This window comes from Erinaceus europaeus, chromosome 3, assembly GCF_950295315.1.
Source record: "Erinaceus europaeus chromosome 3, mEriEur2.1, whole genome shotgun sequence".
NCBI lineage: Eukaryota > Metazoa > Chordata > Mammalia > Eulipotyphla > Erinaceidae > Erinaceus > Erinaceus europaeus.
The window spans coordinates 62,432,868-62,457,779 of record NC_080164.1 but is presented as its reverse complement, the minus strand read 5'-3'; the positions used below and the strand labels follow the sequence as shown (position 1 = coordinate 62,457,779).

The 24,912-nt window shown below is 39.7% G+C and overlaps 1 protein-coding gene across 4 annotated transcripts in view; it reads left to right on the top strand.

Annotated features, from left to right (window-relative positions):
- The window catches only part of LOC103115664 (two pore calcium channel protein 1-like), a 36,409-nt gene extending 27,773 nt beyond the window's left edge, over window positions 1-8,636 (top strand). For all 4 annotated transcript variants that reach the window (XM_060187276.1, XM_060187274.1, XM_060187273.1 and 1 more), the window contains 8 exons: window positions 900-964; window positions 1,808-1,895; window positions 3,263-3,332; window positions 4,681-4,892; window positions 5,036-5,134; window positions 6,732-6,845; window positions 7,075-7,199; window positions 8,491-8,636. In XM_060187276.1, coding sequence (XP_060043259.1) covers window positions 900-964; window positions 1,808-1,895; window positions 3,263-3,332; window positions 4,681-4,892; window positions 5,036-5,134; window positions 6,732-6,845; window positions 7,075-7,199; window positions 8,491-8,636 — 919 coding nt within the window. The remainder of the gene's footprint in view (window positions 1-899; window positions 965-1,807; window positions 1,896-3,262; window positions 3,333-4,680; window positions 4,893-5,035; window positions 5,135-6,731; window positions 6,846-7,074; window positions 7,200-8,490) is intronic.
- Window positions 8,637-24,912: the final 16,276 nt, after the last annotated feature.

Here is a 24,912-nt window from a genome sequence, read left to right as displayed (position 1 = left end):
GGGAGGAGAAGGACACTCAGAAGTAGTAGGTGACTTAGAAAGGAAGAGAAGGCAGGACCACAAAAAATGGGCAAATATTTATAAATATAGATTGACAGTTATAGAATAATAGTTAACCCTCATATGTGATCTTGGGAGAATCACTGCACTTTCCAGTGGAAGGAAGGGGGACACAGAACTCTGGTGGTGGGAAAAGTGTGGAATTATGCCCCTGTTATCTTATAATTTTGTACATTAATATTAAATAACTAGTAAAAACTAAAAAAAATTGTGCATGGGCTTCTCTCTGGTTCTGGAAAATAAAAGAGCAACAATGATTATTTTTTTGATTAAAATTATACAAATATATTTAGTAAAATTAATTCCAAGAAAGATTGTAAAGATTATACAGTATATTCTGAAAACATGTCAAAAATTTTGTTTAAGTATGTACTGTAGCCATCTTGGAAGAAAAAAGTGATATGAATTCCTACTAACCCCCCTGAATTTATTGGAGTACCCAGTCAATAATCATTGGTTTGCTTAAATGTAGTATTTTTTTTTTTGCTTAATAACTGATGACATAAAATTATTACTATTATTGTTATTTCCATGGTTTCATTGTTCTGGGCCAACTTTTTCATATATATAGAGACAGAGAGGCAGAGGGAGTGAGGGAGAGACAGCAGAGTACTGAAGCTTCCACTAGTATGGGGGCTGGGGGTGGGGTAGGGTTTGAACCTGGGTTATGCACATGACAAAGCAGGCATGTAATGATCTAAAATTTATGGAATTGGTTTTATGATTGGATCATTGCTTTTTCTGAGTCATTGGTGTGAGTTTTTCTTGGCATCTGTTGTATCTTGAACTTGATACACCTTTGCCTTGTCTCCTCACTGACTTTGCTTCTGCACCATTAGGTTTGATACCCTGATCATCATGGCAGCTCTGGTGGCCATGGTAGCCAATGCCACTATCCAGTCAGGTCAGTGTCATGCTTTCAGCCTCACCACCTCCTAGGACTGGGTGTGCACTCATAATTCTCATCTGAACATCACTGTGCACCACTAGGTTGCTTGGGGTTAGATAATGAAGAGAATTAGCACAAACGGTTCATGTTCTGAAATGAGATAATGACCTTGTTTGCATCTAAACATTTATTAGAGGCATCTACCACACTATGACAGGTTCTTAAATAACATTGTTTCCCTCAACATCATTTGGTTATAATATTGATAAGAAAAAACAATATCCTGGGTGATATAGGACAAAAAAATATTATTGGAGAACTTGCTATCTACTGTGGTTTGGTTTAAAAGTTGTGGGGTCTGGTGTCCAGCCAAAACAGGAGCTCTGCATCCTCTTTGCTACCACCTTTTACTCTTCTCTGGATGCCCCACACATCAATCAGTGCATTACCATGCACACTCCTTCCTGTCCATAGCAGAGTGGGTTATTTAGAGACTTCAGCTTCTTAACATAATCCCATAAAATGAATGCTGGGGGCAAGAACTGACTTGTTGAAACACGTTCTCATAGTGCCACAGTCCCTTCTTATGATGATCCAGAGTTTCCGTCTATACTCTCCATTCCTTAGCTCTGGGGCTAGAGCCCAGCTTGAATTCAGTTTTCTGGGGTGGGGGTGGTTAGATTAGTGATTGGAGGCATCACTTGCTTCCTCTTTACTCAGAAGCATGTGCTTTCTACTCTTGAAGTAAAATTGCATGTTTCTCTAATACCCAGAATCTAAAAAAAAAAAAAAAAAAAAAAAAGACAAGCCAGAGGTGCTCACCAAACAGAATGTCAGATGGTTATCTTCTTTTTCCAGCCAGGAAATATAACAGTCAGCAGATACTGGATATCGTCTTGATATTGAGGATACTCCGCCTCTTAAGGGTCATTGTCAGCATTCAGAGGTAAAGATAAATTGGTATGTAAGAGCTGTACTTGGGTAGTTCCACTTTTGGTCTTGGTAGAAGCCCCCCCTGCTTCAAAGTGTAAACACACACCTCTGGAAGACTCCAGAGCACATCTGACCACTCAGAATGCCACTTGTGTGGAAGATCTGAGATATTCTGGGGGTGCTAGGAGTGGAGGGAAGTTTCTGAGGATGTGAAAGAACGCCCACATGGCAATTCACTGAAGGTAGGAATTCTGTTGGTCATTTTCATCCCTCTGCTCTGGCCCCCCATGTTTGGCTTGCTTCATGGTAACCTGACTGTGCTAATTATTATCTTATTAAACATCTCTAACAACTCTTGATAGGGGGGTTTTGTTATATTTAGCTTACAGGTGAGGGCAACGAAGCTCAGAGAAATTATGTAACTCTTCAAGCAGTGCACAGCTTAAGAAAGGAAGAACAGGACTGCACATATAGGAGTCAGACCCCTAGCCCTCACCTTATTTCTGATGGTCAGGCTCCATTCAAGGAATATGGGGAGGTGCCTCAACTGAAGGACTGATCTGCTCCCCAGAAAGTGTTGCATGGTGAACCTAAACCTTTAGGTCAGCTTTAAAACAAACTGAATTTCTTTTTAAAAAAAGTTGTTTTTTTTTTCATGAGTAAGTAAGTGAGAGAGAATCAGAATACTCTGTTACATGCAGTTCAGGAACCTAGGTTTGAGAGTTCAACACTTTATCCACTGTGCCACCTTCCAAGGCCAAACAGGTTGACTTTTGATGGAGAAAAGGTAAGGGGAGAAAGTAGATGGTGTTTACGACAAGTTTTTTTTTTTGGCGGGGGGGTTAGTTTCAATATCCACCTGTGTCTTATTAGTGAAGCTTTCTGTTATCTTTATTATTTTTTAAATTATATTTGTTTATTTATTATTAGATAGAGACAGAGGTGGGGACCAGGGGCTTGAACCCAGGTCCTTGTGCATTATAATGTGTGTGCTTAACCAGGTACACCACTGCCTGGCTCCCCCCCATTTTTTTGTTTGTGTGGTTTTGATTTTTACATATAGGTAGAGATCAAGTGAAAAGACCACACAATGAAACTTCCTTCAATATGAAAGGTACATAACTTGGGCCTTGAACATTGTTCTTACTTTTTTTTTTTTTTTAAATACTGCCTTAGCTTGCCTTCAGAAGAAAGTACAACATAACACCCCCTCTTTAATCTAGGTAGATGAAATGATTCTGATAAATTGCAAAGGCAAATTCTGGACAGCATTTGAAGAACAGATCTAGGACTAGGGGAAGGGATGTTAAACTATGCATGTCAATATTTTCGCTCTTGATGTTCCCTTTGCCTTGATTCGTGAACTTTGTTTTATCTTAGGTTCCGGGTTATTGTGACCACCTTAATTAACATTGGCCCCACGATGCTGACATTTGGTGGACTTGTCTTGGTAAATAACTGCTCTCCATGACATTTTATGTGAAAGAAGTGGTAAAATGTCCATTACACTTTTCAAAAGAGAGGGATAGAGTCAGTGAGATAGAGAAAGAGGAAAAGCTACCACTGCACTGAATTTTCCCCCAGTGCCATAGTACTCCCAGGTGGTGCACTAGGAGCTCTAACCCAGGTCATACCCATGACAAAGCAATGCCCTTCCAGGTGAGCTATCTCAACAACCCCTAAGAAGTTCATTAGTTAATTTATATTTATTTGTTTATTGAAGTAAAATAGAGATACAGAGATAATGCTATCTGAGAGACCACAGCACTGCTCAACTGTGGTTTATGGAGTGCCGGGGATTGAACCTGAGCCTCAGGCATGGAAGTCTTTTGCATAACTATTATGTTGGCTATTTCCTCAGTCCATGAAGCTCATTCTTAGCAACCCTCACTAAGACTTATTTTAAGTGAGTGAGGGAAAGGGTGGTTAAGTAAATGAGATTCATTGGTTTCTAGTAGTCATTTTTTTCAGAAATGTCAGGTTTCTAGAAATATTGGTCATAGATCAACTAAGGAACACTGACAGCTGTGATAAACACCAAAAATCGGTGGGGAGGGGGCAGGTGGTGGTGCATCCGATTAAGTGCACATATCACCGTGCTCAGGGACCTGGGTTTGAGCCCCTGCGACCCACCTGCATGGGGAACGCTTCATGAGTGGTGAAGCAGGTCTACAGTTATCTTTGTATGCTTCTGTGAGTGTGTCTTTTCAAAATTTTAAATTTAATTGCTTTTTAAATATTTTATTTATTTATTTATTTATTTATTTATTTATTTATGAGAAAGATAGGAGGAGTGAGAGAAAGAACCAGACATCACTTTGGTACATTTGCTGCCTAGGATTGAACTGAGAATTCAATGCTTTATCCACTATGCCATCTTCCAGACAACAAAAAATTTAATTACAAATATTTATTTATTTATTATCATCTTCTAAGCATAACCACTCCAGGATGACTTTTTCTTTTTTGAGAGAGATAGAGATAGGCGGACAGACAGATATAACACAGCACTGCTAAAGCTTCCTTCAATGTAGAGGGGTTCTGACTCAAACCTAGGCAGTACATATGTCAAAGCAGCACAGCATTCAAGTGAACTATTTTGCCAGCCCTTTGTGAATGTGTCTTTTGGGCACTTTATAGAAATAGAATTTCTAGATCAACAAATACATTCAGTATTAGAACCTATGGTGACAAATTGGCTTCCCAAAACTGGCTCCCTATACTTCCAAATGGCAGTGTGTGTGGCAGCAACTGTACCCCTTGCATCTAGGATTTACTTAATGTCTTGCTTGTGGTAGGTGGTCTACTATGTGTTTGCCATCATTGGGATGGAAGTGTTCCATGGCAAAGTTCTGTTCTTTGATCCAAATTTCACTGCTCCTGGTGCTCTGGTGTGTGGGAACCCAGCTCTAGAAGACTCCATCTTTGCCCAAAGCAGATACTGCAGGAACAACTTCAATGACCTCGCTTCTTCCTTCATTGTGCTGGTGGAACTCACAGTGGTCAATCAGTGGCATAATATCCTTTCAGGAGATCTGCTTTGTCTAGAAGTCTGTCAGCTCCCCAGTGGGAAAAGGGGATTTGGAAAGTAATCTCTGGGAGGGGGATGAATTCTTGGTGGCCCTGCTGTTTCTCCAAGGTTTACTTCCTTAGCTTCACACTCCTGGCAAATGGTTTTGCCCTTGTGACTCACCAGGTGGCCAAGCTGTATTTCATTGGGTTCCATATTGTGGTCGTCATCCTCATTGTCAAGTGAGTTTACTCCCACCACTCTGGTGATTATAGTTCTCTCTCAGAATTTGTAATCACTCACTCCTCCCTAGTGTTCATGGTGGAGACATATAATCTCCTCTGTTGGTTGCTAAGGTGCTCACTGCTGTGTCCATTTGTGATATACTGAGTGCCGGTGGTATATGTATCCACACATAGCACACACCTCAGTCTTGGGACTTGCTGGGGTCAGAAGCACTGTGGATCCTGACTGTACTGTTTCCCTTCCTAACAGGTTGGAATCATCCTTAGACCATTCTGTGAATTGCTATCTATTTTCTCTTTAAATCAGACCAACTGCCAAAAGTATCAGAGTCTGTTCCTTACTCTGCTCATCTGTCAGGTGGAAAGGAGATGTGCTCCCTGATATATTCTCCTTACTGGCTCCAGTTCTGTGTTGACTCTTCCTCTTCTTAGGAAAGCCAGTTACTATTTGGAAGCCTCCTTCAATGACTTTCCACCACTCCAAAGGCTTTTCTCCTAGCTTAGATCTTCTGATACAAGCTTTGTGGTTCCTTATGGGACTTGATTTTGAATCCTCTTGATAGGCTACTCAGAGGTGTTTTCTGGTTTTCCTTTTCCAGAGCCTGAGTTTCTGGGGGTGACATTCTAGCACTAGTGCTGCCTTGCCACATCTTGGCTACTTTGGCCACTGTCCCACCCCACTGACTTTGGCTCAAGAATGTCCAAGCTAAGGGAGAGAGGCTCTGATCATTGCCAGTCCCCAGAGCCTGAATGGAAGTTATAGTGGGAACAAAGGAGAAATACCTCCTCAGTGGCTCTTAAAGAGGTTGCCAGAGCTTGGGACAGGTCAAGGCAGCACTGTGAAAAGGCTTCAAGGATGCTTCTGTTCCTCTGCTTTTCAAAGCATGTGGCTGTAGCCACCCTGAGCTTCACCATCACTGTTAAGTCAGAGACATGGAGAGGACTGAGCCTCCTCTAACTGCAAATTAATAGATTAGTCTGTGTGTTTTGGACACATAGCTGCACAATGCCTGGGGTCAGAGACAATGGTTGTTGACGATTCATGGAAAAAGCTACAGTTTTTGTGGCAGTCTTCTGCAACCTGAACCCTGCTCAGCAGTGTGATAAAGGTGACTGGGTGGGCTGCATCATAGGAAGGGAACTTGAAATGAGGAAACCCCAATCATCTGGGGGAACTATCATTTCTTCCCTGTGGAGAGAAAGAGAGAGACTTTATTTTTACTGTGGATTATAGGCTGATACCTGGGGAGGGCACTACTCAGAGCTACCTCTGGGGAGGGAGCGATTGCTAAACTTGGCTTTCCTGAAATGTCTCCTAATCAGACACTCCCAAACTCTAGATAACCAGACTTTGCAGAAACATGAGATACTTGTCGGGGACTATTTTGCCTAATTTTCTCTTACTGTTTACATAGCATGTAGAAGAAAGATAATTTTCTGAAAGAGTGAAAGCAATGCCCAGTCATTGAGAAACGTTTTGTGGGTCATTTCTCTTCTGTGTTGCATTTTCTTTGCAAAATGGGCAGCTCTTTTTTTTTGGGGGGGGGGGGGGATCTGGGATGCTTCCTTGATGTAATATGCTCTTCTTTCTCAGTATTTTCATAGCATTCATCTTAGAGGCATTTTTTGTGGCATATTCACTAGAAAAAAGTGAAGTAGAAACTGCTATTGAGAAGAAGATTCAAGAGCTTGGAGTGGGAGTCCAAGAGTGAGTAATATCACCTTTGATACCACTCATAGACATTGAGAAGTGCAATGAGCAGGGAAGAACTTGTTGATGTTACTGTCTGTATAGTCCCTACCCCAACCTGGCAGAGCATGCTCAGATAGTCCCATGTGCCAGTTCTCAGGATGAAAGCCCTGGGTGTGGATGGACAGTTACTGAGGTCACAGCTGAGAGCCTTGGCCAAGTTCATGTTGATTCTTCTCCCTTAAAGAGAAGAAGTGCAAGATGGGAAACTCATTGACAACGTGGACACCAAGGACTGCGGCTTTAGTGGGGATGATGGAGACAACAAAAGAAAGTCCTTGAAGGGACTGTACTTCAGAATTGCTTCAAAAAGTAAGTTTAACCTGAAGTGAAACTTCCTCCAATCAATCTTCCTCACTGTAGACAGTGAGATGCTTTCAGAACACAGATCTGATGTTGGATGTCTTCTCATTGCATGAGAAGGACAACCTGCTTGTGTGGCCTCCATACCTACCTGCTCATTTCTTTCTATTCCAACTTCTCTTCCTTCTCATTGTGGCAGGCATCACTCTTCTCAATCCTGCTGAGTTTTCAGTTCCTAGTCTCTGCCTTTACACACACTGTGCGCTCTCTCTCTCTCTCTCACACACACACACCTTCACTATCCTGTGCATGCAATTAAGGTGACTGATCCTTTAGGGTCCCTCTCCAGCAGCACTTCCTCAGAAAACTCACCTGCCCTAGTGAGGTGCTTCTGTGTGGCTTCCTGCTCTCCTTGCTCTCTGTTCAGTGTGTGTCAGTTACATATTTATCACTGAATGACTGATAGCTGCTATCTATCCTCCTTACAGACTGGAAGTTTCACCTGTTTAGTCTTTTTATTCTCTGTTATATTTCTGGGGATCTAACAATGGACAGAATGGGAAACTCATTGACAACATAGATACCAGTGACTGTGGTTAATTACTATCTTTAACTACTCACAAACCATTTGATTAATTACTTTATTAATTATTAGAAAATTAATAATTGATAGGATAAACCCAAACTGGTATAGCTCTGTGCTTTGACTCGGACACCTTATAATAAACTTAGATTGAAGAGTACAACATAGACTGCAGGAGCAGTGGTCTGGGCGCACAGCACCTGGGGGTGATCAGCTTCCTCTTCCCTTAGGAAGGACCTTCTCCCAGGTCTCCAGAGACTTTAGTGACTGGGAAGCTGAATGGAATAAACCCTAGGAGAGAGTAGTTTTCTTTGGACTAGTTCATCCTTTCTTTAAAAAAAATTTATTTATTTATTTTGGATAGAAACAAAGAGAAGTTGAGAGGGAAGGGGGAGATAGAGATGGAGAGAGAAAAGGAGAGAGGAGAAGGGGAGAGGGATCTGCAGCACTGCTTCACCATTAGTGAAGCTTCCCCCCTGCAGGTGGGGACCAGGGACTTGAATCTGGGCCCTTGCACATTGTAATGTGTGCACTCAACCAGGTGTGCTATTGCCCGGCCCCTCATCTTTCCTTTTAAGACTGTTTGACTACCACCCCAGAGCATGTTCCTTACCTCAGAGGTCATCCTTCAAGAAGGCCTGGCCCTAGGACAACCTGAGTGATACTCTCTTATCTCCTGCCTTACAGATTAATGCATTTTTCTCTCCTTCCTTCCAGAATACAGGACTGTGGATGCTTTACTGCAGAGGATGTTTGAATCTGAAATTGCTCCAGAGGATGAAGGTCCTTCTTTGGATGAGATTCTGAATTTCTCACCCAGTGACATATATCCTAAGAATCCCAATTTTGAAAACAGTGCTTGATTCTGGAACCCATAAGGGCCCACAACTGGAAATAAGAAAAAGTCTCATCTCATTTTGCTTATGTTGTTTAGAGATTACATTTTCAGCCTAGGTTCTCTTCTGTACTCTAACACACCTGTGGTGTGTCGTGTGTCCTCATCTGTCCTGAGCAGTTGGCTGAAAGATATGGACCCCATCTGGTGTTCTTCTGATTTCTGGTGATGAAAGTAATGCAAAGGAAATGTACAAAGAAGCTGTGAGAAGCACTTGTCATACACATGCATATACATGTGTTAAGTCTTTGGTGATTATATATATATATATATATATATATATATATATATATGTGTGTGTGTGTGTGTGTGTACTATATTAAATATATAAAGCCTTTTCATTTATTTTTATATGATATATTAGAAGAATACTATATAGCAATGTTACATAGACGGACTTGAATATTTAAATATGGTCTATTACTTTTAGATACAGTTACTTTTAGATACAGTGCTTGCTTATAACATTCATTGAACCTCTCTTGAAATATTAGTAGTCATGATCTAGGTACTAGGTACCTAGATATATGAAAGATAGAATACTATTTCTGCTTTCAAGGAAGAGATAACGTGTATTGAACCATTATAACTATGTACCATTCAATGTAATACTAGATTGAAATGTAATAAAAAGGATGAAATGTATCATTTGGAGCAAAATTGATAGGACTGGCAGTGATTGTGCTAAGTGAAATAAGAGATGAAGGACTGTTGGATGATTTTGCTCATATGTGGAATATAGATAACTAAAGTATCTTACAAAAAATCATAACCAAACTGTCTCTTGACCTTAATGAGAACTAGGGTGGTTATTGGGGGTGGTATGGGGGCATGGTGGGGTTCAGAGCTTTTGTGGAGGGTGTGGTGACTTACACACACAGTATAAAAGTGTGATATGATACCCCTGAAATCTTATAATTTTATAAAACACTATTAAATAATTTAGAAAATGAAAGAAGATAGAGAAGAACAATTTAAAAAAGTATTGAATTACAGCAAACTATAAATAACCCAGAGCAAAAACTTACTACAAAAGAAACTCTTAGACTACATGATCTTTGTTTTAGAAATTAATCAGTTTAAGAGAAAAGTTGTTTATCAGCAAAATTACTGCACGTAGTGAGTCATAAGAAAATAAGTCATGAGAAAATCATTTTATTTTAACTTGAACATAGTGTGTACATTTATTACCTTGCATGTTGGAGAATCAAGACCTAAACAAGGAAAGGCTTCTCTACCCAAAGAGAAGACTAACAATATGTCTGCCCTAAAACATACCAGAGTTGCCAAAGATCAGAGGCTTCTGTATTTCTTAGTTTTGTTTTTCAGTGTTGCCATGGTAAAACATGGTATATCCTCCTCCTTTCCCCCTGGTAATATGTGGAGAGAGCATGGATCTTGGATCCTAATGGTTGGAAACTCGTTGGTCCAGTTGGAGATCCAGTCAGGCCTGATCTAGAGACATTTGTGGATCTTGTATTTCCAGACTGCTAGATGACAGTTTTGGGTTGTCCTCCTGTTAGGTAGGTAAAAGGTAGGTAAAATCAGTCTAGGATCTGAGACATAGCTCACCTGGTAGTGTGCACATTCTGCCATGCATGAGATTCAGGTTCAAGCCCCCTGGCCACCACATGGTAGCACCATGAAAAGCAGAAGCTTCAGGAGGGGTAAAAATACTGCAGTGTCTTTCCTCTCTATGCCTTTCTCTTCCTCTCTGTCTCTTACTCTGTTTGGAAAATAAAATCTTCCAGGAGTGATGGATTCACATAAATGCAAAGTCCTAGTTGGGAAAAAGGGGGGGTGGAATCAGTACAGGGATAGATTTTATCAGAGATGGGAGAAGGGGATGGGCATATGCGTGTGAAGGACTAGTGAGGGGATAGTGAAAGTATGTCAGGAGAACTTATGTGTAAGAATAAGCTTCTTTAGCTCAAATTGAATGGATTTCTGTCCTCAACTTGATTTCAAATAGACCAACTTGGAAAATGAATATTTTTTGTCGTAGTAATAATGAACTAAAGATCAAAGAACCTCCCTTCAAATTCCAGAACTGTCTGAGATGACTCCCCTAAGATTCTAGGAGCTCACATTCACATCCTCATGCTCATGGAAATCCAAGTGAGTTCCCTAGGATACAAGAAGCCTCTCTATTTAGTGGGGCTAAAAGGCTGCCAGAATTTGAACAAGCAGGTTGAAGAGAAGCAATATTATGATATAGGAGTAAACAGTTGTGGAGAACAGTAAGGGTTCGGTTAAAAAAAAGATACCAGTCTATATATTTCAAGTTAAACAGTTTAATGGAACTAATTAAACTTATTATCTCTGTATCTTCATGATTCCAATTTACCTGCTTTCTTTATCAAATCCTGTTTATCCTTTGCATTTATCCAGTTTTCTTTACATTCCCAGTAAAAGAATAAACTGAATCGGGGTTATGTAGATAGGGAACTGAGTAGACAAAACTAGGAAGACAACATGATACATATTAGTGGGTGGCAGTTTATTTCTGTAATGTTTGGATTGTTAGCAAGGAAGGATTCCTAATACTCACCCTCCAAAACAGGTTCAAGAAGGACTGTTAGAGGAAAGCAAGACATATTTTCAGCACCTGGAACAAGGATGGGCCAGTAGGAAGTACCAATTGGGATATCAGGAAGGCAGAGTTCTATTCCAAGCTCAGTTCTTAGCATCTGTATAGGAATAGTGAAGTCACTTCCATCTTATGAACTTTGGTTTGTTTGCTCCTTGTAAATGAAGAAATATGCTTGCTAATCTCCCTCTCAGTTCATCATTTCATTAAGCAACAGTGGGTCTTGTGGTTGGAAAAGTTGTATTTATCTATGCTGACCACCAGTAATAGTCATACAATTGTTTCTGGGATACTGTTTTAATTTATTTCTTTGTTTATGATATGATCATTAGAAGGTACTCCTTCACTGTACTTAAAGTTGACTACTTATTGGAAGGCAAAGAAATTTTTGCATTTATCCATTTTTCATCATCAGTGATTATAGGTAAAGTCAGGAAAAATCTCCAATAACATTTTACTGATCACTCACATCTGTATTTTTGGCATCAGCAAATACAGAATGCAGCTTTGTACCATTCATTTCTTGACTTTACCTTAGAAACACCTGTGTTAGAATAAGGGGAGGTGGGACACAAACCAGAACAAAGGGGGGCACATACTGATTTGTCATGATGCAAATCTGAAACCTATGTGAAACCAATTTTAAGAAGAAACAAATTGCTTCTGGAGCACTGGGTGTTGATACACCCAGTTGATCCCACACATTAACATGCACAAGGACTCAGGTTCAAGCCTTGGCTCTCCAATTGCAGGGGGGGAAGCTTAATCAGTGGTGAAGCAGGTCTGCATAGCCTCACTTTCTCTCTCCCTGTCACCCCATTCCCTCTCAATTTCTATCTATCCTATCAAATTAAAAAATGGTTGCCCCTAATACAAGACTTCTTCCTCCCACATATAAGATATTATTGATATGTGTTTGGTGTGTCCCAAGAAGAGCTCAGTATCTGCCTCTTCTGAGTCCTATCCATTAGTGCAGCCCTGCCTTCTGACATGAAGACCATGGCAGAATGCCTCCAAATTTAAGGGTTGCTTGAAGGCAGATTAGCTTTATCAAAATCAATATTTATGATTCCCTTCATTTATCTTAAATTTTGAGTCTAGTGCATGGAACACAGTAAATTCATAATAAACTGTTAAATGTATGAATAAACAAAAACAACTGATTGTCAATCTGATGTACATTTGAATAGCCTGCCAATGTCACCTGCCTCAGTGTAAGTGTGGACCTGCAACTTTCACTTTCTTTTTTAATGTAGAAATTATTTCTAAACTTTTCAGCAAAAAATTAAAAAAGAGAAAAGCAATTCACTGGTTAGCAGTGAAATCAATCAGTACATCAGTTGCTTAACAAGACAACTGACCGTTGAAAAGAAAAAAAAACAACTATCTTTCTGTTTATATGACTAGTTCTAGAAGATAGAGAAAACTATTGTGACAAAAAGAAAGAAGTAGAAAATTCACCATTTTCAAAGTCACTGGGGAAAATGTTTTAGGCAATAATTATGAATGCACTATAATATTATCTATGACTTCCTGGATATAATTATTCATCTTAATATCACTGAAATTGGTGCTATAGTCATTGAGAACTTCCTCTGTGATTAAACATGAAAGACACTGCACTTTTAATAAGGTATCCTTGTAATAGAGGTTTAACATGCAATTATTAAGCTGGAGAACTAAATTTCCTCTACAAAACCCACAGGAAATAGAAAAGGAAGTTAAATGACACTAGAAATAAATAGCTAGGTAAATCCAGGTAGTAAGTAGTAAGACTACCAACATGGTTAGGACAACTAGCTTGATGTCTGTAGCAGCCAATGGCAGCAAGAGTAAAAGGGAGAGGAGCCTAGTTTAGAGACAGTTGTCTAGAGAAATCTCGAGATTAGAGACACAGATTCATGGCAACCAAATTTAACTTTATTTGGCTCTTATGCTCACAAGTCATCTGTAAAACAGCAATTTGAGACAGTTGGGGAACTTCACCTGTGAACAAGGTAGTATATGATAATAAGGTATTAATCTTCATGTTGTTAGGCAAGCTAATCAGTGACTTTTGTGTGGGTTCTACAAGCATTTGTATCTATCTGTAGGCACTTCCTCCACAGAAGCAAAAAAATTAAAAAGTATATTTTATGGCCATAATGGTGTAAAGACAAATAAATATTTACATCAAAGTGGATTAACTATTAAGTATAATATATATATATTCTTGAGTTAAAAAAATAAAACACTTTTTGGGAACCCTGAAAGTATTGTGGATCTTAGGCATTGTGCTACTCACTATGCTCTATAGATAAATCTGCCCCAATGATAATGCCACAGAAGGATGCTCTCTACCATTGTTTTCCACTATAAGTAAATTAAGAATTTAATTAAGAAATGAATTTAATTCAATAAAACAGTCTTAAAAATGAGAACATAGACAAGGCATAATGAAACTGAAAGGGTGATTACAACTCCAGAGAGAAAAAATTGAGAACTCACATTAAAAACATTATTAAATAACTAATAAGTATTAGAAATATGGTCATGATTTTAGTCTGTTTCTAATGCTATAACAAAACATCACAAGCTATGTGAATTTAAAAAACAGCAGAAATGTATTGCTCACAGTCCTGGGGACTGGAAGCCCCAAGGTGCAGACTTCTCATTGTAACCTCACATAGTGAATGGGTTATGAAGCTTTATGAGCCCTCTTTCTTATTTAGCTATTAATTAATTAGAGAGTTAATTAATTCATTAATTTAAAAAGGAGACATTAACAAAACCATAGGACAAGAGGGGTACAACTCCACACAATTCCCACCACCAGATCTCTGTATCCCATCCCCTCCCCTGATAGCTTTCCTATTCTTTATCCCTCTGGGAGTATGGACCCAAGGTCATTGTGTGATGCAGAAGGTGGAAGGTCTGGCTTCTGTAATTGTTGATTCCTCGCTGAACATGGGTGTTTACTGGTCCATCCATACTCCCAGCCTGCCTCTCTCTTTCCCTAGTAGGGTGGGTCTTCTTGGGTAGTGGAGCTCCAGGACACATTGGTGAGGTCGTCTGTCCAGAGAAGTCTGGTCGGCATCATGCTGGCATCTGGAACCTGGTATCTGAAAAGAGAATTAACATACAAAGCCAAACAAACTGTTGGACAATCATGGACCTAAAGGCTGGAATAGTGCAGATGAAGTGTTGGGGGGTCTCACTGCAGACTATTGTGTACTTTTGCTTTCAGGTATATATTTTGCCCTAGTTTATGGATACGTGTGAACATAGGCTCTATCTCATGGGACCTGGTCTATATCTACTTTCGGGACTTTGTTAGAAAGTGAACCTCCTGGAATGGAATTAGAGAATAGTATGAAAGGAAAGGTCTCACCTGAGTAATGAAGCTGAAGGGTTGTCATTCTACACCTGAAGTCTCTGGACACAGTCTGAAGTGAAGCATGATGAGGTGGCACTCATTGCATTGATTAGGCTGGGATCTGCAGATGCAATATTATTTGGTATGAATTGAGAGAAGCATGCAGGAAAGTGCACCTCATCGTAGGTTTCCAGGACTGAGGGAAGTATAGGTTCTATAGTGGAAATATGAGGTTCCTGCTGTTTTAGGATGAATCCTCTTTCTTTAAGACACTAATCCCCACCAGATTAAGCACGTTACCACGGGAAAGGACCTGAGTTCAAGTGTCCCCCTTTCTCCACCTGCGGTATTTGTGGGGAGGCACCTCACAAGTGGTGAAGTAGGTCTGTGGATCTCTCTCTCTCTCCCTTTCAATTTTTCTCTAGCCTATCCAATAAAAAATAGAAAAACAAAAAACAAACAAAAAGCCTCTGAAAGCGATGGATTCATCATGCATGCAAGAACCCTGGCAATATCCCTGGTAGCAGAGAAAGAAAAAAGACATTAATTCCATTCATGAGGACTCTATGCTAATAGTTTCATCACTTCCCAAATATTCTACCTCTTAATATCATGTTGAGGAGCAGATTTCTAGATGAGAGCAGGCATGTCCAGAGTAGTATAGTCTTAGATGAAGGGTAGAGTTACAAAATATGAATGGAGATATAGCTATTCAAATTATCAGTCTTCACTCAAAGTGTTTTGCAGATGGAATAAAGCCTAGTGATGCTCACACTGAATTCATTCACTGAACATTGAGGTTAAAGAAGTGATTCTAAATGTGTTCAGCTTTATTTTCTGATTCATAATAGGGTGAAAGAGATACATGGTTCTAGTTCTTGAGGAGCTCTGAGTCACCTATGTCTCTGAAAGTGTGGGGCCCTGAGTAGAATGCAGTTTCCCAGTTATGGCTGATAAACAGATAACCTTGAATATTTGGTTAAACACTGAAAGTCTGGCAGAGAAGAGTAATTAGGGGATTATGAGCTAAACAGAGACTCAAGAGATCACATGTAGTGGGGAACTTTGGAGTTTTGGACATCTATAGTAAAAAAAAATCTTACTCAAGGAGCCAGGTGGTGGCTCACCTGGTTGAGCACACACATTATAGTGCTCAAGGTCTTAGGTTCGATCCCGTGGCCCCCACCTGCAGGGGGGAAGTTTCACAACTGGTGAGGCAGGGCTGCAGGACTCTCTCTTTCTTTATCTCCTCCTCCCTTCTCAAATTCTCTCTGTCTTTATTTAATAATAAAATAAGTAAGTAAAAAGAAATCTTACTCAACATTCTGGACATTCAATGAAAATCTCAGCAAATATTGTATATCTTAAGTGATTAAGATTCTTTAAGTGGTTCTCCAGACTCACCCTGAAAAAGTAAAAAAGCAAGATCCAATAAGGTCAAGCTTATTCGCCAGTAAATTAAATCAAAATAAAATCTATTACTCATTAAAGGAAGACAGTAAAATCCAAACTTTCAAAATCATGACACCCATAGTTCTCAATATACAATATACAATATTATATTACTGGACATACCCTGTAAGATGAGAGCTTATACCCATATGATAATAGCAACTATCTTGTAAATCTTTATTTCCCTAATAAAGCAATAGAAAAAAAAATAGCTCAAAAGCCATCAGCCAAACTGGAAAAAAAATACTGGACATGTGAAGAAGCAAGTAAATGTGACCTATAACCAAGAGGAAATTCAAATAATAAAAAAAGAGCCAGGGATGATACTGGAATTAGAAAATGGAGATTTTTCGACAGAATAATAAATATTTTCAAGGATTGGAAGGAAAGAGTGGCTATAATGAGTGAACATATGGAGCAATCTCAACAAAGAAATGGTAACTATAAAAATAACATGATGGAAATTCTGTAGCTGAACAACATTGAAATTGTAAATGCACTGACATGGAGTCAAAACAAACTGAAAAACTGCATCAATCAAAAAGCTATAAGGTCAAAACAGTGAGGTTAAAGCAGTGGCTACAGATTTCAGGAATGAAGCAAGGGAAAATACAGGGTAAAACTGTTAGACTGTGGTCTATTTTAGCAGTTTCAAGAACTCAAAAGGGGGAGGGGCTTAAAAGAGGGTTACATCTATGGTGGAGTTGAAATGGCAATTTGGTGGTGGGTAGGGTGTGCTGGCCCCTATTTTAGGGAGATGTGAGACTACTACTGTGACAACAACAGTATTATAAGGAGCCCCAGAGTTGGGGGATTAGTAAAAAAAAGGATCTGGGGCTAGGTAGTGGCATACTAGGGTGGGCACACACAATAAAGACTGAGCATTATCTCCCCACTTGCAGGGGAATGCTTCATGGGAGGTGAGCAGGTCTGCAGGTGTCTATCTCTCTCTCTCTCTCCCCTCAATTTATATCTCTGTCCTCTCATATAAAATGGAACAAACAAACAAACAAACAAAAAGCCACTGGGAAAGCTAGATTCATAGTGTCAGCCTGAGCCACAGTGAAAACCAGGGTGGAAAAAAAAATAGCCTGTAAATCATGAAATCCCAGGTGGGTGAGCAGCCTTGGAAGACTAAGGCACAAACCCTTAGTGAAGGTTTGCAAAAACTTCAGGGTTTTGAATGAAAGTGACATATGCATGAAAAAGGAAAGAAGCGTCTAATCATTTGGAATATCTGAGTAGGAAGAACCTGGGGGCAGGAGGAGGAGTCCCTGACACCTAACTGGCTAAAATAAAATCAATCTGACCACAGTATTTGGGAAGACAAATTAGTGTAGATGTTTAATATTTGGGATGGATAACAGTGTATAAATAGGACTACTAACTATCTACAAAACAGAGACCCCCCCCCCAACTCTTCATATGAACTTTTCCAGCCTTTAGGTTCATGATTAGTCAACAATTTCTTTTGGCTCTATAGGTTAACTCTTTTTTTCAGTCACCAGGTTCCAGATGATAACATAATGCCAACCAGACTTCCCTGGACAGACGGCCCCACCAATATGTCCTGGAGCCCCGCTTCCCCAGAACCCGGCCCCACTAGGGAACGAGAGACAGGCTGGGAGTATGGATCGACCTGTCAACGCCCATGTTCAGCAGGGAAGCTATTACAGAAGCCAGACCTTCCACCTTCTGCACCCTGTAACTACCCTGGATCCGTAATCCCAGGGAGATAAAGAATAGGAAAGCTATCGGGAGGGGATGGGATACGGAGTTCTGGTGGTGGGAATTATGTGGAGTTGTACCCGTCTTATCCTATGTTTTTTGTCAGTGTTTCCTTTTTATAAATAAAAATAAAAAAATAAATTAAATAAAAAGTGCAGGATGGAATACAGATGGGAAATAATACTGTGGGAATTAAACTGGCACAGCAGGCAGGGACGATAACATAATGGTTATGCAAACAGACTTTTGTGACTGAGGCCCTAAGGTTCCAGGGTCAATCCTCCAACTACCAGTGCTCTGGGGGAAAAAAAAAAAAAGTTGGTACAAGCTATATTTCTTCTTTGAGGCTCCTTGACTTGGAACTTAGATCAGCAGCCATCACACAGAAAAAGGAAGTGATTGACAGTGCCCTCTGTGAGAGGTAAGAAAGATAGCAGCAGTAGCAGTACTGATCTTCTGCTTCTTAAGTCTTTTTTTGCCTGCTCCTGGGGCCTCCACGTCTGAACAGTGTAAGTCTTCCTTACGACACAAGGGCTGGACTTTCTGATGATTTGGATTCTAAAGTAGTTTTATAATTTTCACTGCAATCCGTAGTAATTACAGTAATATGAACTGATATATAACATTAGAGAAATATATGGGTTTCCTACGATAATTGCCTTTTTAAATAATGGCAATTGCCTTTTTAAAACAAGTTAATATTCTCATAATATTCTTTCCCTTTTTTGTTGGTTGGTCAAGCCAGACTATTTATAGTCACAGTTTCAAATAAAGAATCAGGTCGTGGCTTCCATTCTTGGGTTGATATTACGTTTAGTTTCATTTTCCATTTTTTTCATTGTTTTAATTAGTATTTTGCAAGGGCTGACTGACTTGTTGATTTTCTAACTATTTTAATTACTTGGTTAGGTGTTCCGTGGAGGATTTTATTTTTCTTTTTAAAGTCTGGATTAATGCTACATATTTTATACTTGCTGCTGCATCTTATATGGTCACTGGTTTTTATCTCTGGTGTATTCATCATCTCCAGATGGTTGTTTAGTATCTAGTTCTTTTTATTTGTGACCATGGCATTACTGAATATTAATTTCCCTTGTCTGTTTGTACCAACACCACATTTAAAGCAAACAAATATTGGGGCAGAGAGGAAAATTTCCCTAACCTCTCTAGGTCTTTTTTGGATTGATCTAGCAATAAAACTAATACTAGACAGATAAGAAGGAAAAACAAAAAAAGCCAACTACATATATAGAAAACTCTACATTAGACTCTGAAGTCAGTGAGGCTAGAATGAGGGTTGTTATCATAAACTGAGGAATAAGACAGGAGACTGGAGTTCCAAGGAAACAGGTGGAGGATTCATGTGATGAAGACCAGATGCTCTGGGACAATCTGTTGGCCCTGCTGTATAGATAGGTTTCTCTAACAGAAAGGTTGTTTTGGGCAAAAATCTTAATCCTGAGTGATACCCCTAGTCTCTATATTTCTAGGTAGTTAAGAGAGTGGATAAAAGTTTGCCTTGAGACTGCAGAGATTTGATTGACCCTGGGTAGAAATAGTCCATATAACAAAGTGACACATCTTTGGAAGACATGTTCTGAACATTTTGGGGAAGCCTATCTTTCACAAATCAGTATAAACAATTGCCCCAACTCCTGCCTGCAGGAATCCTCCACAGGCACTCTCAACTGCAGATAAGAAAGACCATTCATCAATCCACCAGGACTAGACACTTTGAAGTATAGTATAAGAACATGCCCTTCGGGGGTCGGGCGGTAGCATAGTGGATTAGCATATGTGGTGCAAAGTGCAAGGACCAACTAAAGGATTCTGGTTCGAGCCCCTGGCTTCCCACTTGCAGGGGGATTGCTTCACAAATGGTGAAGCAGGTTTGTAGGTGTCTCTCTTTCTCTCCTCCTCTCTTTCTTCCCCTCCTCTCTCCACTTCCCTCTGTCCTATCCAACAACAACATCAATAACAACAACAATGACCACAACAATGATAAAACACAAGGGCAACAAAAGGGAAAAAAATAGCCTCCAGGACCAGTGGATTCGTAGTGCAGGCACCGAGCCTCAGCAATAACCCTGGAGGCAGAAAAAAAAAAAAAAAAGAAAAGAAAAAAAGAGCATGTCCTTCAATACATCTTCAAAGAAAATCTTTCAAATCTCTCAAAAGACTCCTTCCTGAACTTTAGCAGGTGTAAATGAAAAGGACTGTCTATTCCTGTACTGTCTCCTCCTACTGTCTGAGAAATTGTCAACTCTTAAAGCCCATACTGTAGTCTTTTTAAAGAAAAGGGCAACACCAGGGTCCCACCAGAGACCACAACAATCAATTCTCTTCCTCCTTTCTTGACCAAGTTAATGTATTTCAATTCTCTATATTCTACATATGAGCAAAGCCATCCATAGTTGTCTTTCACCACCTTACTTCACTAAGCATAATCCCACCCATCTTTGTCCCAAAGGACACAACATTATCTTTTAAAATTTCAGAATGGTATTCCATTGTACCCTGTAACTTCTTTACCCAGACATATTTTGATAGATATTTAGGTTGCTTCCAACCCTTAGCTATTGTGGTTAGTATACTATGAACACAGGGGTGGTATACCCTCTCAAATTAGAATTTTTATGTCCTTTTGGATATATACCTAAGAAAGGTACTGCTGGATCACAAGGTATTTCTATTTTTATTTTGTTAAGGATTCTTCATGCTGTTTTCCATAGGGACTACACCACTTTATGCTTTTGGGGTTTATTTTCCTTAATACATTTTCAAGGCTGTCAATTGCACTGATGTGTGAATTATAGAATTAAGTTATCTGCTCGGTCTCTTCTCCCTAATTCTGTAGGTTGGCTCCTTTTACCACTTTCTGGGAAATGCTGAGCATAACCCTTTGTACCTTTTTGTTTCACCTCATGGAAAGTGCAGATACAAACACAGAGAGCCAGACCCCTGCCAGCCTCTTGACCTCACCTGGCAGTACTGCAAGTCAGCCCCACTTGCCTTCATTCTGCTCCCTCTGCCTGGGAGGCTCCCATCACACAGCTCCTGCTCATCATTCAGTTTTGGGCATAAATAACCCTTCTTCAAAGTGGCTTTCCCTGCCACCCCAACTAAAGTAGGTCTCCTCTGTAGTCACTGCATTGCATTGTTTTGTTTCATTTTACAGTGCTTTTACACTGTATAACATCATCTTCTCCACCACTCCATACACTTGTTTGCTGCCCATTCCCCCAAGAAGATAGTTCTTTCACCTCTATATCTTTATCATGTAGGGGCAACACTTTTTTAAATTTATAAATCCTTAGCAATTAGTTCTTAAAAGTAAACAAAAAGCATAGCATTTTCCTCTAATAGGAGGTGCAGAAGGAAGACTAGAAGATAACAAGTTCTACCACATGGTGGCACCACAAGCCCGGACAAATGAAGGCTCTACTAAATAAGCAGAAGCTGAGAAATTGTCAGCCACAGGCATTTCTCGCTTTCATCTCTGTCTACAAAACCTGAATGCAGTGGATACCAGCTATCAGATCAGTGAAAAAGACTTTAAGCCATCTCAGTCATTCTGGGTGTATCATAGTTGGCACATTAATATTCTTCCCAAATTATTGCAATATCTGAAAATTGGCTATCAAACAATTTAAAAGGAATATTCCACATATCCAACATATAAAGTAATAAATGAGGAAATAAAGACTTTTGTGGGTGAAACTAAAGATTAATATTTTGAGAAGAAATGAGTTAAGACTGAAATGATAGGACTTTCTAGCTTGCTAGTATTTATTGATCAGCTTCAGTATACCTAACTTCACTGCTACACATAGCTGGCTTTAAGACAAACTTGTATACTCCTTGCCATAATATGTAGTAGTGGTAGTGGTAATGGTAGTAGTAGTAACGGCAAGTTTCTGTCTTTATTTTTTTCTCCATTTACGTTGGGAAATAAAGTTAATGCATAAAATGTACAGAGGTTAAGTGATAAAATTTGGTAGTTCCATATTAAGAGAGTAGCATGGAAAAGGGAAATAAGAAATGTCTTGGAGAACAAGAGACTTGATTTCAAATTCTGTTTGAAATATGTCACTTAATCTCTGTTTCAAATTTCAGTATGGGACTGGTCCCCCTATATGTGTTGAATAATGAGTACATTTGCAAAGAGAGAATGATAGTAATAGTACTGGTTCTGCTATTGAAAAGGATAGGTTATGACTTCAAACAAAAATTTTAATTCACAAAATGCAGTGATGTCTTTTGTATTGTTACCAGTAAAGGCTAGTTGGATGGCCAAACAGCCCTAAACCCTCAGTAGGGTAAAGGTGTTATTGGGTACTGAAGAGACAGGAGGAAGGCTCTCAGATTTGGGGTTGGGGAGAGACAAAGTGTAGAAGCATCCTTCTTTCTCTTTTAAAAATATTTATTTATTTATTTAGAAGAGAGAGAGAGAGAGAGAGAGGATATCAAAGTGCCACTCTTGCACAGAGCAACACCAGGGATCAAACTGGGGCACCCTCCTCCTTGAGACAATACCACTTTATCCATTGCATGTCCTGTCAGGCTAGAAGGATACTTTTCCTGCAAAGTGGCATCCAGGAACATCTTTTGAGAAGCAGGGGATAGATATATTATCCAAATCAGGAAAAATTGTTCATATTCAGAAGCAGAGACTAGAAGCTCTTCCCTCATGCTAAGTCCTTGCCACACAGCTGAGAGTTACTTTCCACTAAATTGGATCTAATCATATTTCTGGTAGGCCCCTTCTACCCCCACCTCAAACATATTAGCGTCCTCTGAAGAAAGGCTCTTGCTCCATTCAGAATCTCATTATTGCCACTATAATTATTATAGTTATGACTATGACAATCATTATAAGGAAAATTGTCCATATGAAGTAAAGTGGAAGAAGGAGGGGATTCTGTGGTTCAGAGCAAAGTTACAAGGCCAGCAAATAGAGACAAGTATCAGAGGCTCTATTTCCAGGATTCTCCCTAGCATAGGAAAGGAATAAGCTACAGGGTGGAGAGTACCTATGCCATGGGCAGAGAAAGTCCTTTTTTTCTCCTCCTGCACCAGCTTTGTCTAGCTTTCTTTCCCATTTTTATCTCATACCCTCTGCTTATTTTCCTCCATGTCTTACAAGCTCAGGTTTCCATTACTTGTCTTGTAGCTTATCACAACACCACCATTGCCAGCCTCTCAGCTTCTGGGTTCACTCATGCCCTTAAGTGCAACCCTAGAAGAGTCTCTCCCAAATGGATGATATTGTGATGTGCTTCCATTCAAAGTCAGTAAGAGCCACTTACTACTTAGAGAATGTACACTGAGGTCCTCAACAGGGCTTGAAACCCTCCACAAACTCATTAGATTTTCCTAACGACACACACTCACAGGACCTACACATACCTCATTTAGTCAGCCCTTGTGCCCTCACTTCTGCCTGTACTCAAGTCTTCTCTTAGCCTGATTGTCCAGAAGTACCTTACTGTTGTTCCTCTTGCCTTTCAAAGTCCCTTAAGGCACTGACTCAGATAGCTTTCTCCAAATATTTCCCAATGTCAAGACTTTTTTTTTCTGGAGCAGAGAGATATCTCACTGGGTAGGACATGCATCTTTCCATGTATATGCTCAGGGATGCTATGGCCCTGGATGAAGCAGTGTCTCTCTTTTTGTATCTCTATCTGAATGGAAAGACAGAGCAGTGAAATTACGTGTGAGTAAGGCCTCAACCCTGGAAAAAGAATCTCTCTTAAGTATTTCATTAGCTTTCAGGATGCCCTATTTTGGATTTGAGATACAAAGTTCACATAGTTAGTTCTCTCAAATTACAATCCCTGGAGACAAAGGTCTGTATCTGCATCACCTGTTCTGGTGTTTAGTGCTAGGAAATAGAGATGAATACATGCTTGGTAACGACAGTGTGTTTCATTCATCTTTTTCCTTTGGCTCACAAAGGACTCCATGAGATCGGTATAGCAGTGATGGGTACTGCACTTGGGAAAATGCAGGTCAAACATCTCGACTTGGGCCTGACATTAGGTGATGAAACCATATCCAGAGCCAAGAACAAGACAAAGGAAGCAAGGATGGGTCATCCAGGGTGGCATAGCCTGTGCTGGAGGAATGCAGGGGGATTCCAATGAGTCACAGTACTGTGACATAGTGATTAAGAATTCAGATACCATGTCTTGGATTTTGATTTTTAAATTTATATCTATATGATCTTGGATGACTTTCTTGACCTCTCTGAATCAGTCTTCTCTTTTAATGACACTGTCATAGAATTTCAGAGGACAAATTAGCATAAAATCAGGCACAGTACTGAGTCATACATAATGTTTTCTTCTTACTAACTGTGCACTAACAGTAATGGAAAAGTAGTAGACTTGAATTTCTCTTTTTTGCTTGGGAATAGAAGTAGTGAGAAGCTCAAAGTATCATTCCAGGAATAAGGAGGAGAAGGAGAGGCTGGAAAAACATCCCCTACTTGTCTGAACACATTCCCAAGATACCAAGCCACCCATCAACATTTCCCAAGTAACAAGTCACTGTCATTTCCTCCCCCATCTCCTGGGAAAGTGCACAAGTAGAATTCATTCTACGAGCCACTGACTTCTGTTCTCAGGCCCAGTTCTGACCCTCAAGAGATATTTGATACTCAGAGTCAGGTGTCTGCCATTTTGAATGTGAGTGCAGGAGATGGAAGAAGATTGCAGAAGAGTTAGTATGATGTCTCCTTTGCTCCTCTAAATCTAGACAGTATTAATGAGGGGGAAATACAGCAATTTAAATGGAAGACAGAAAATAATGAGAAAAGAGAAAAAGAAAAAGAGAGAAAACTCAACAGAAGTGGAGAGTCAGGAAAAGCCAGCTTCCTAGGTGGCAATGATAGTCTTAGCATTCAGATTATGAATTTAGCCTGATTAGGTTTCCATTTTTACCCCACCATGTGCATCTGCAAGATTTTTCACTTTACCATTAATTTTTTCTCTTACAGAGCAAAAGGGATACCAACATTTACATCAGAGAAATGTTGCAGGGGTTGAATGAGGCAAAGTACATTAAGAGAGCAGAACAGCACAGTGTATACAGGAAAGGCTCAATTGGTTGAGGGTT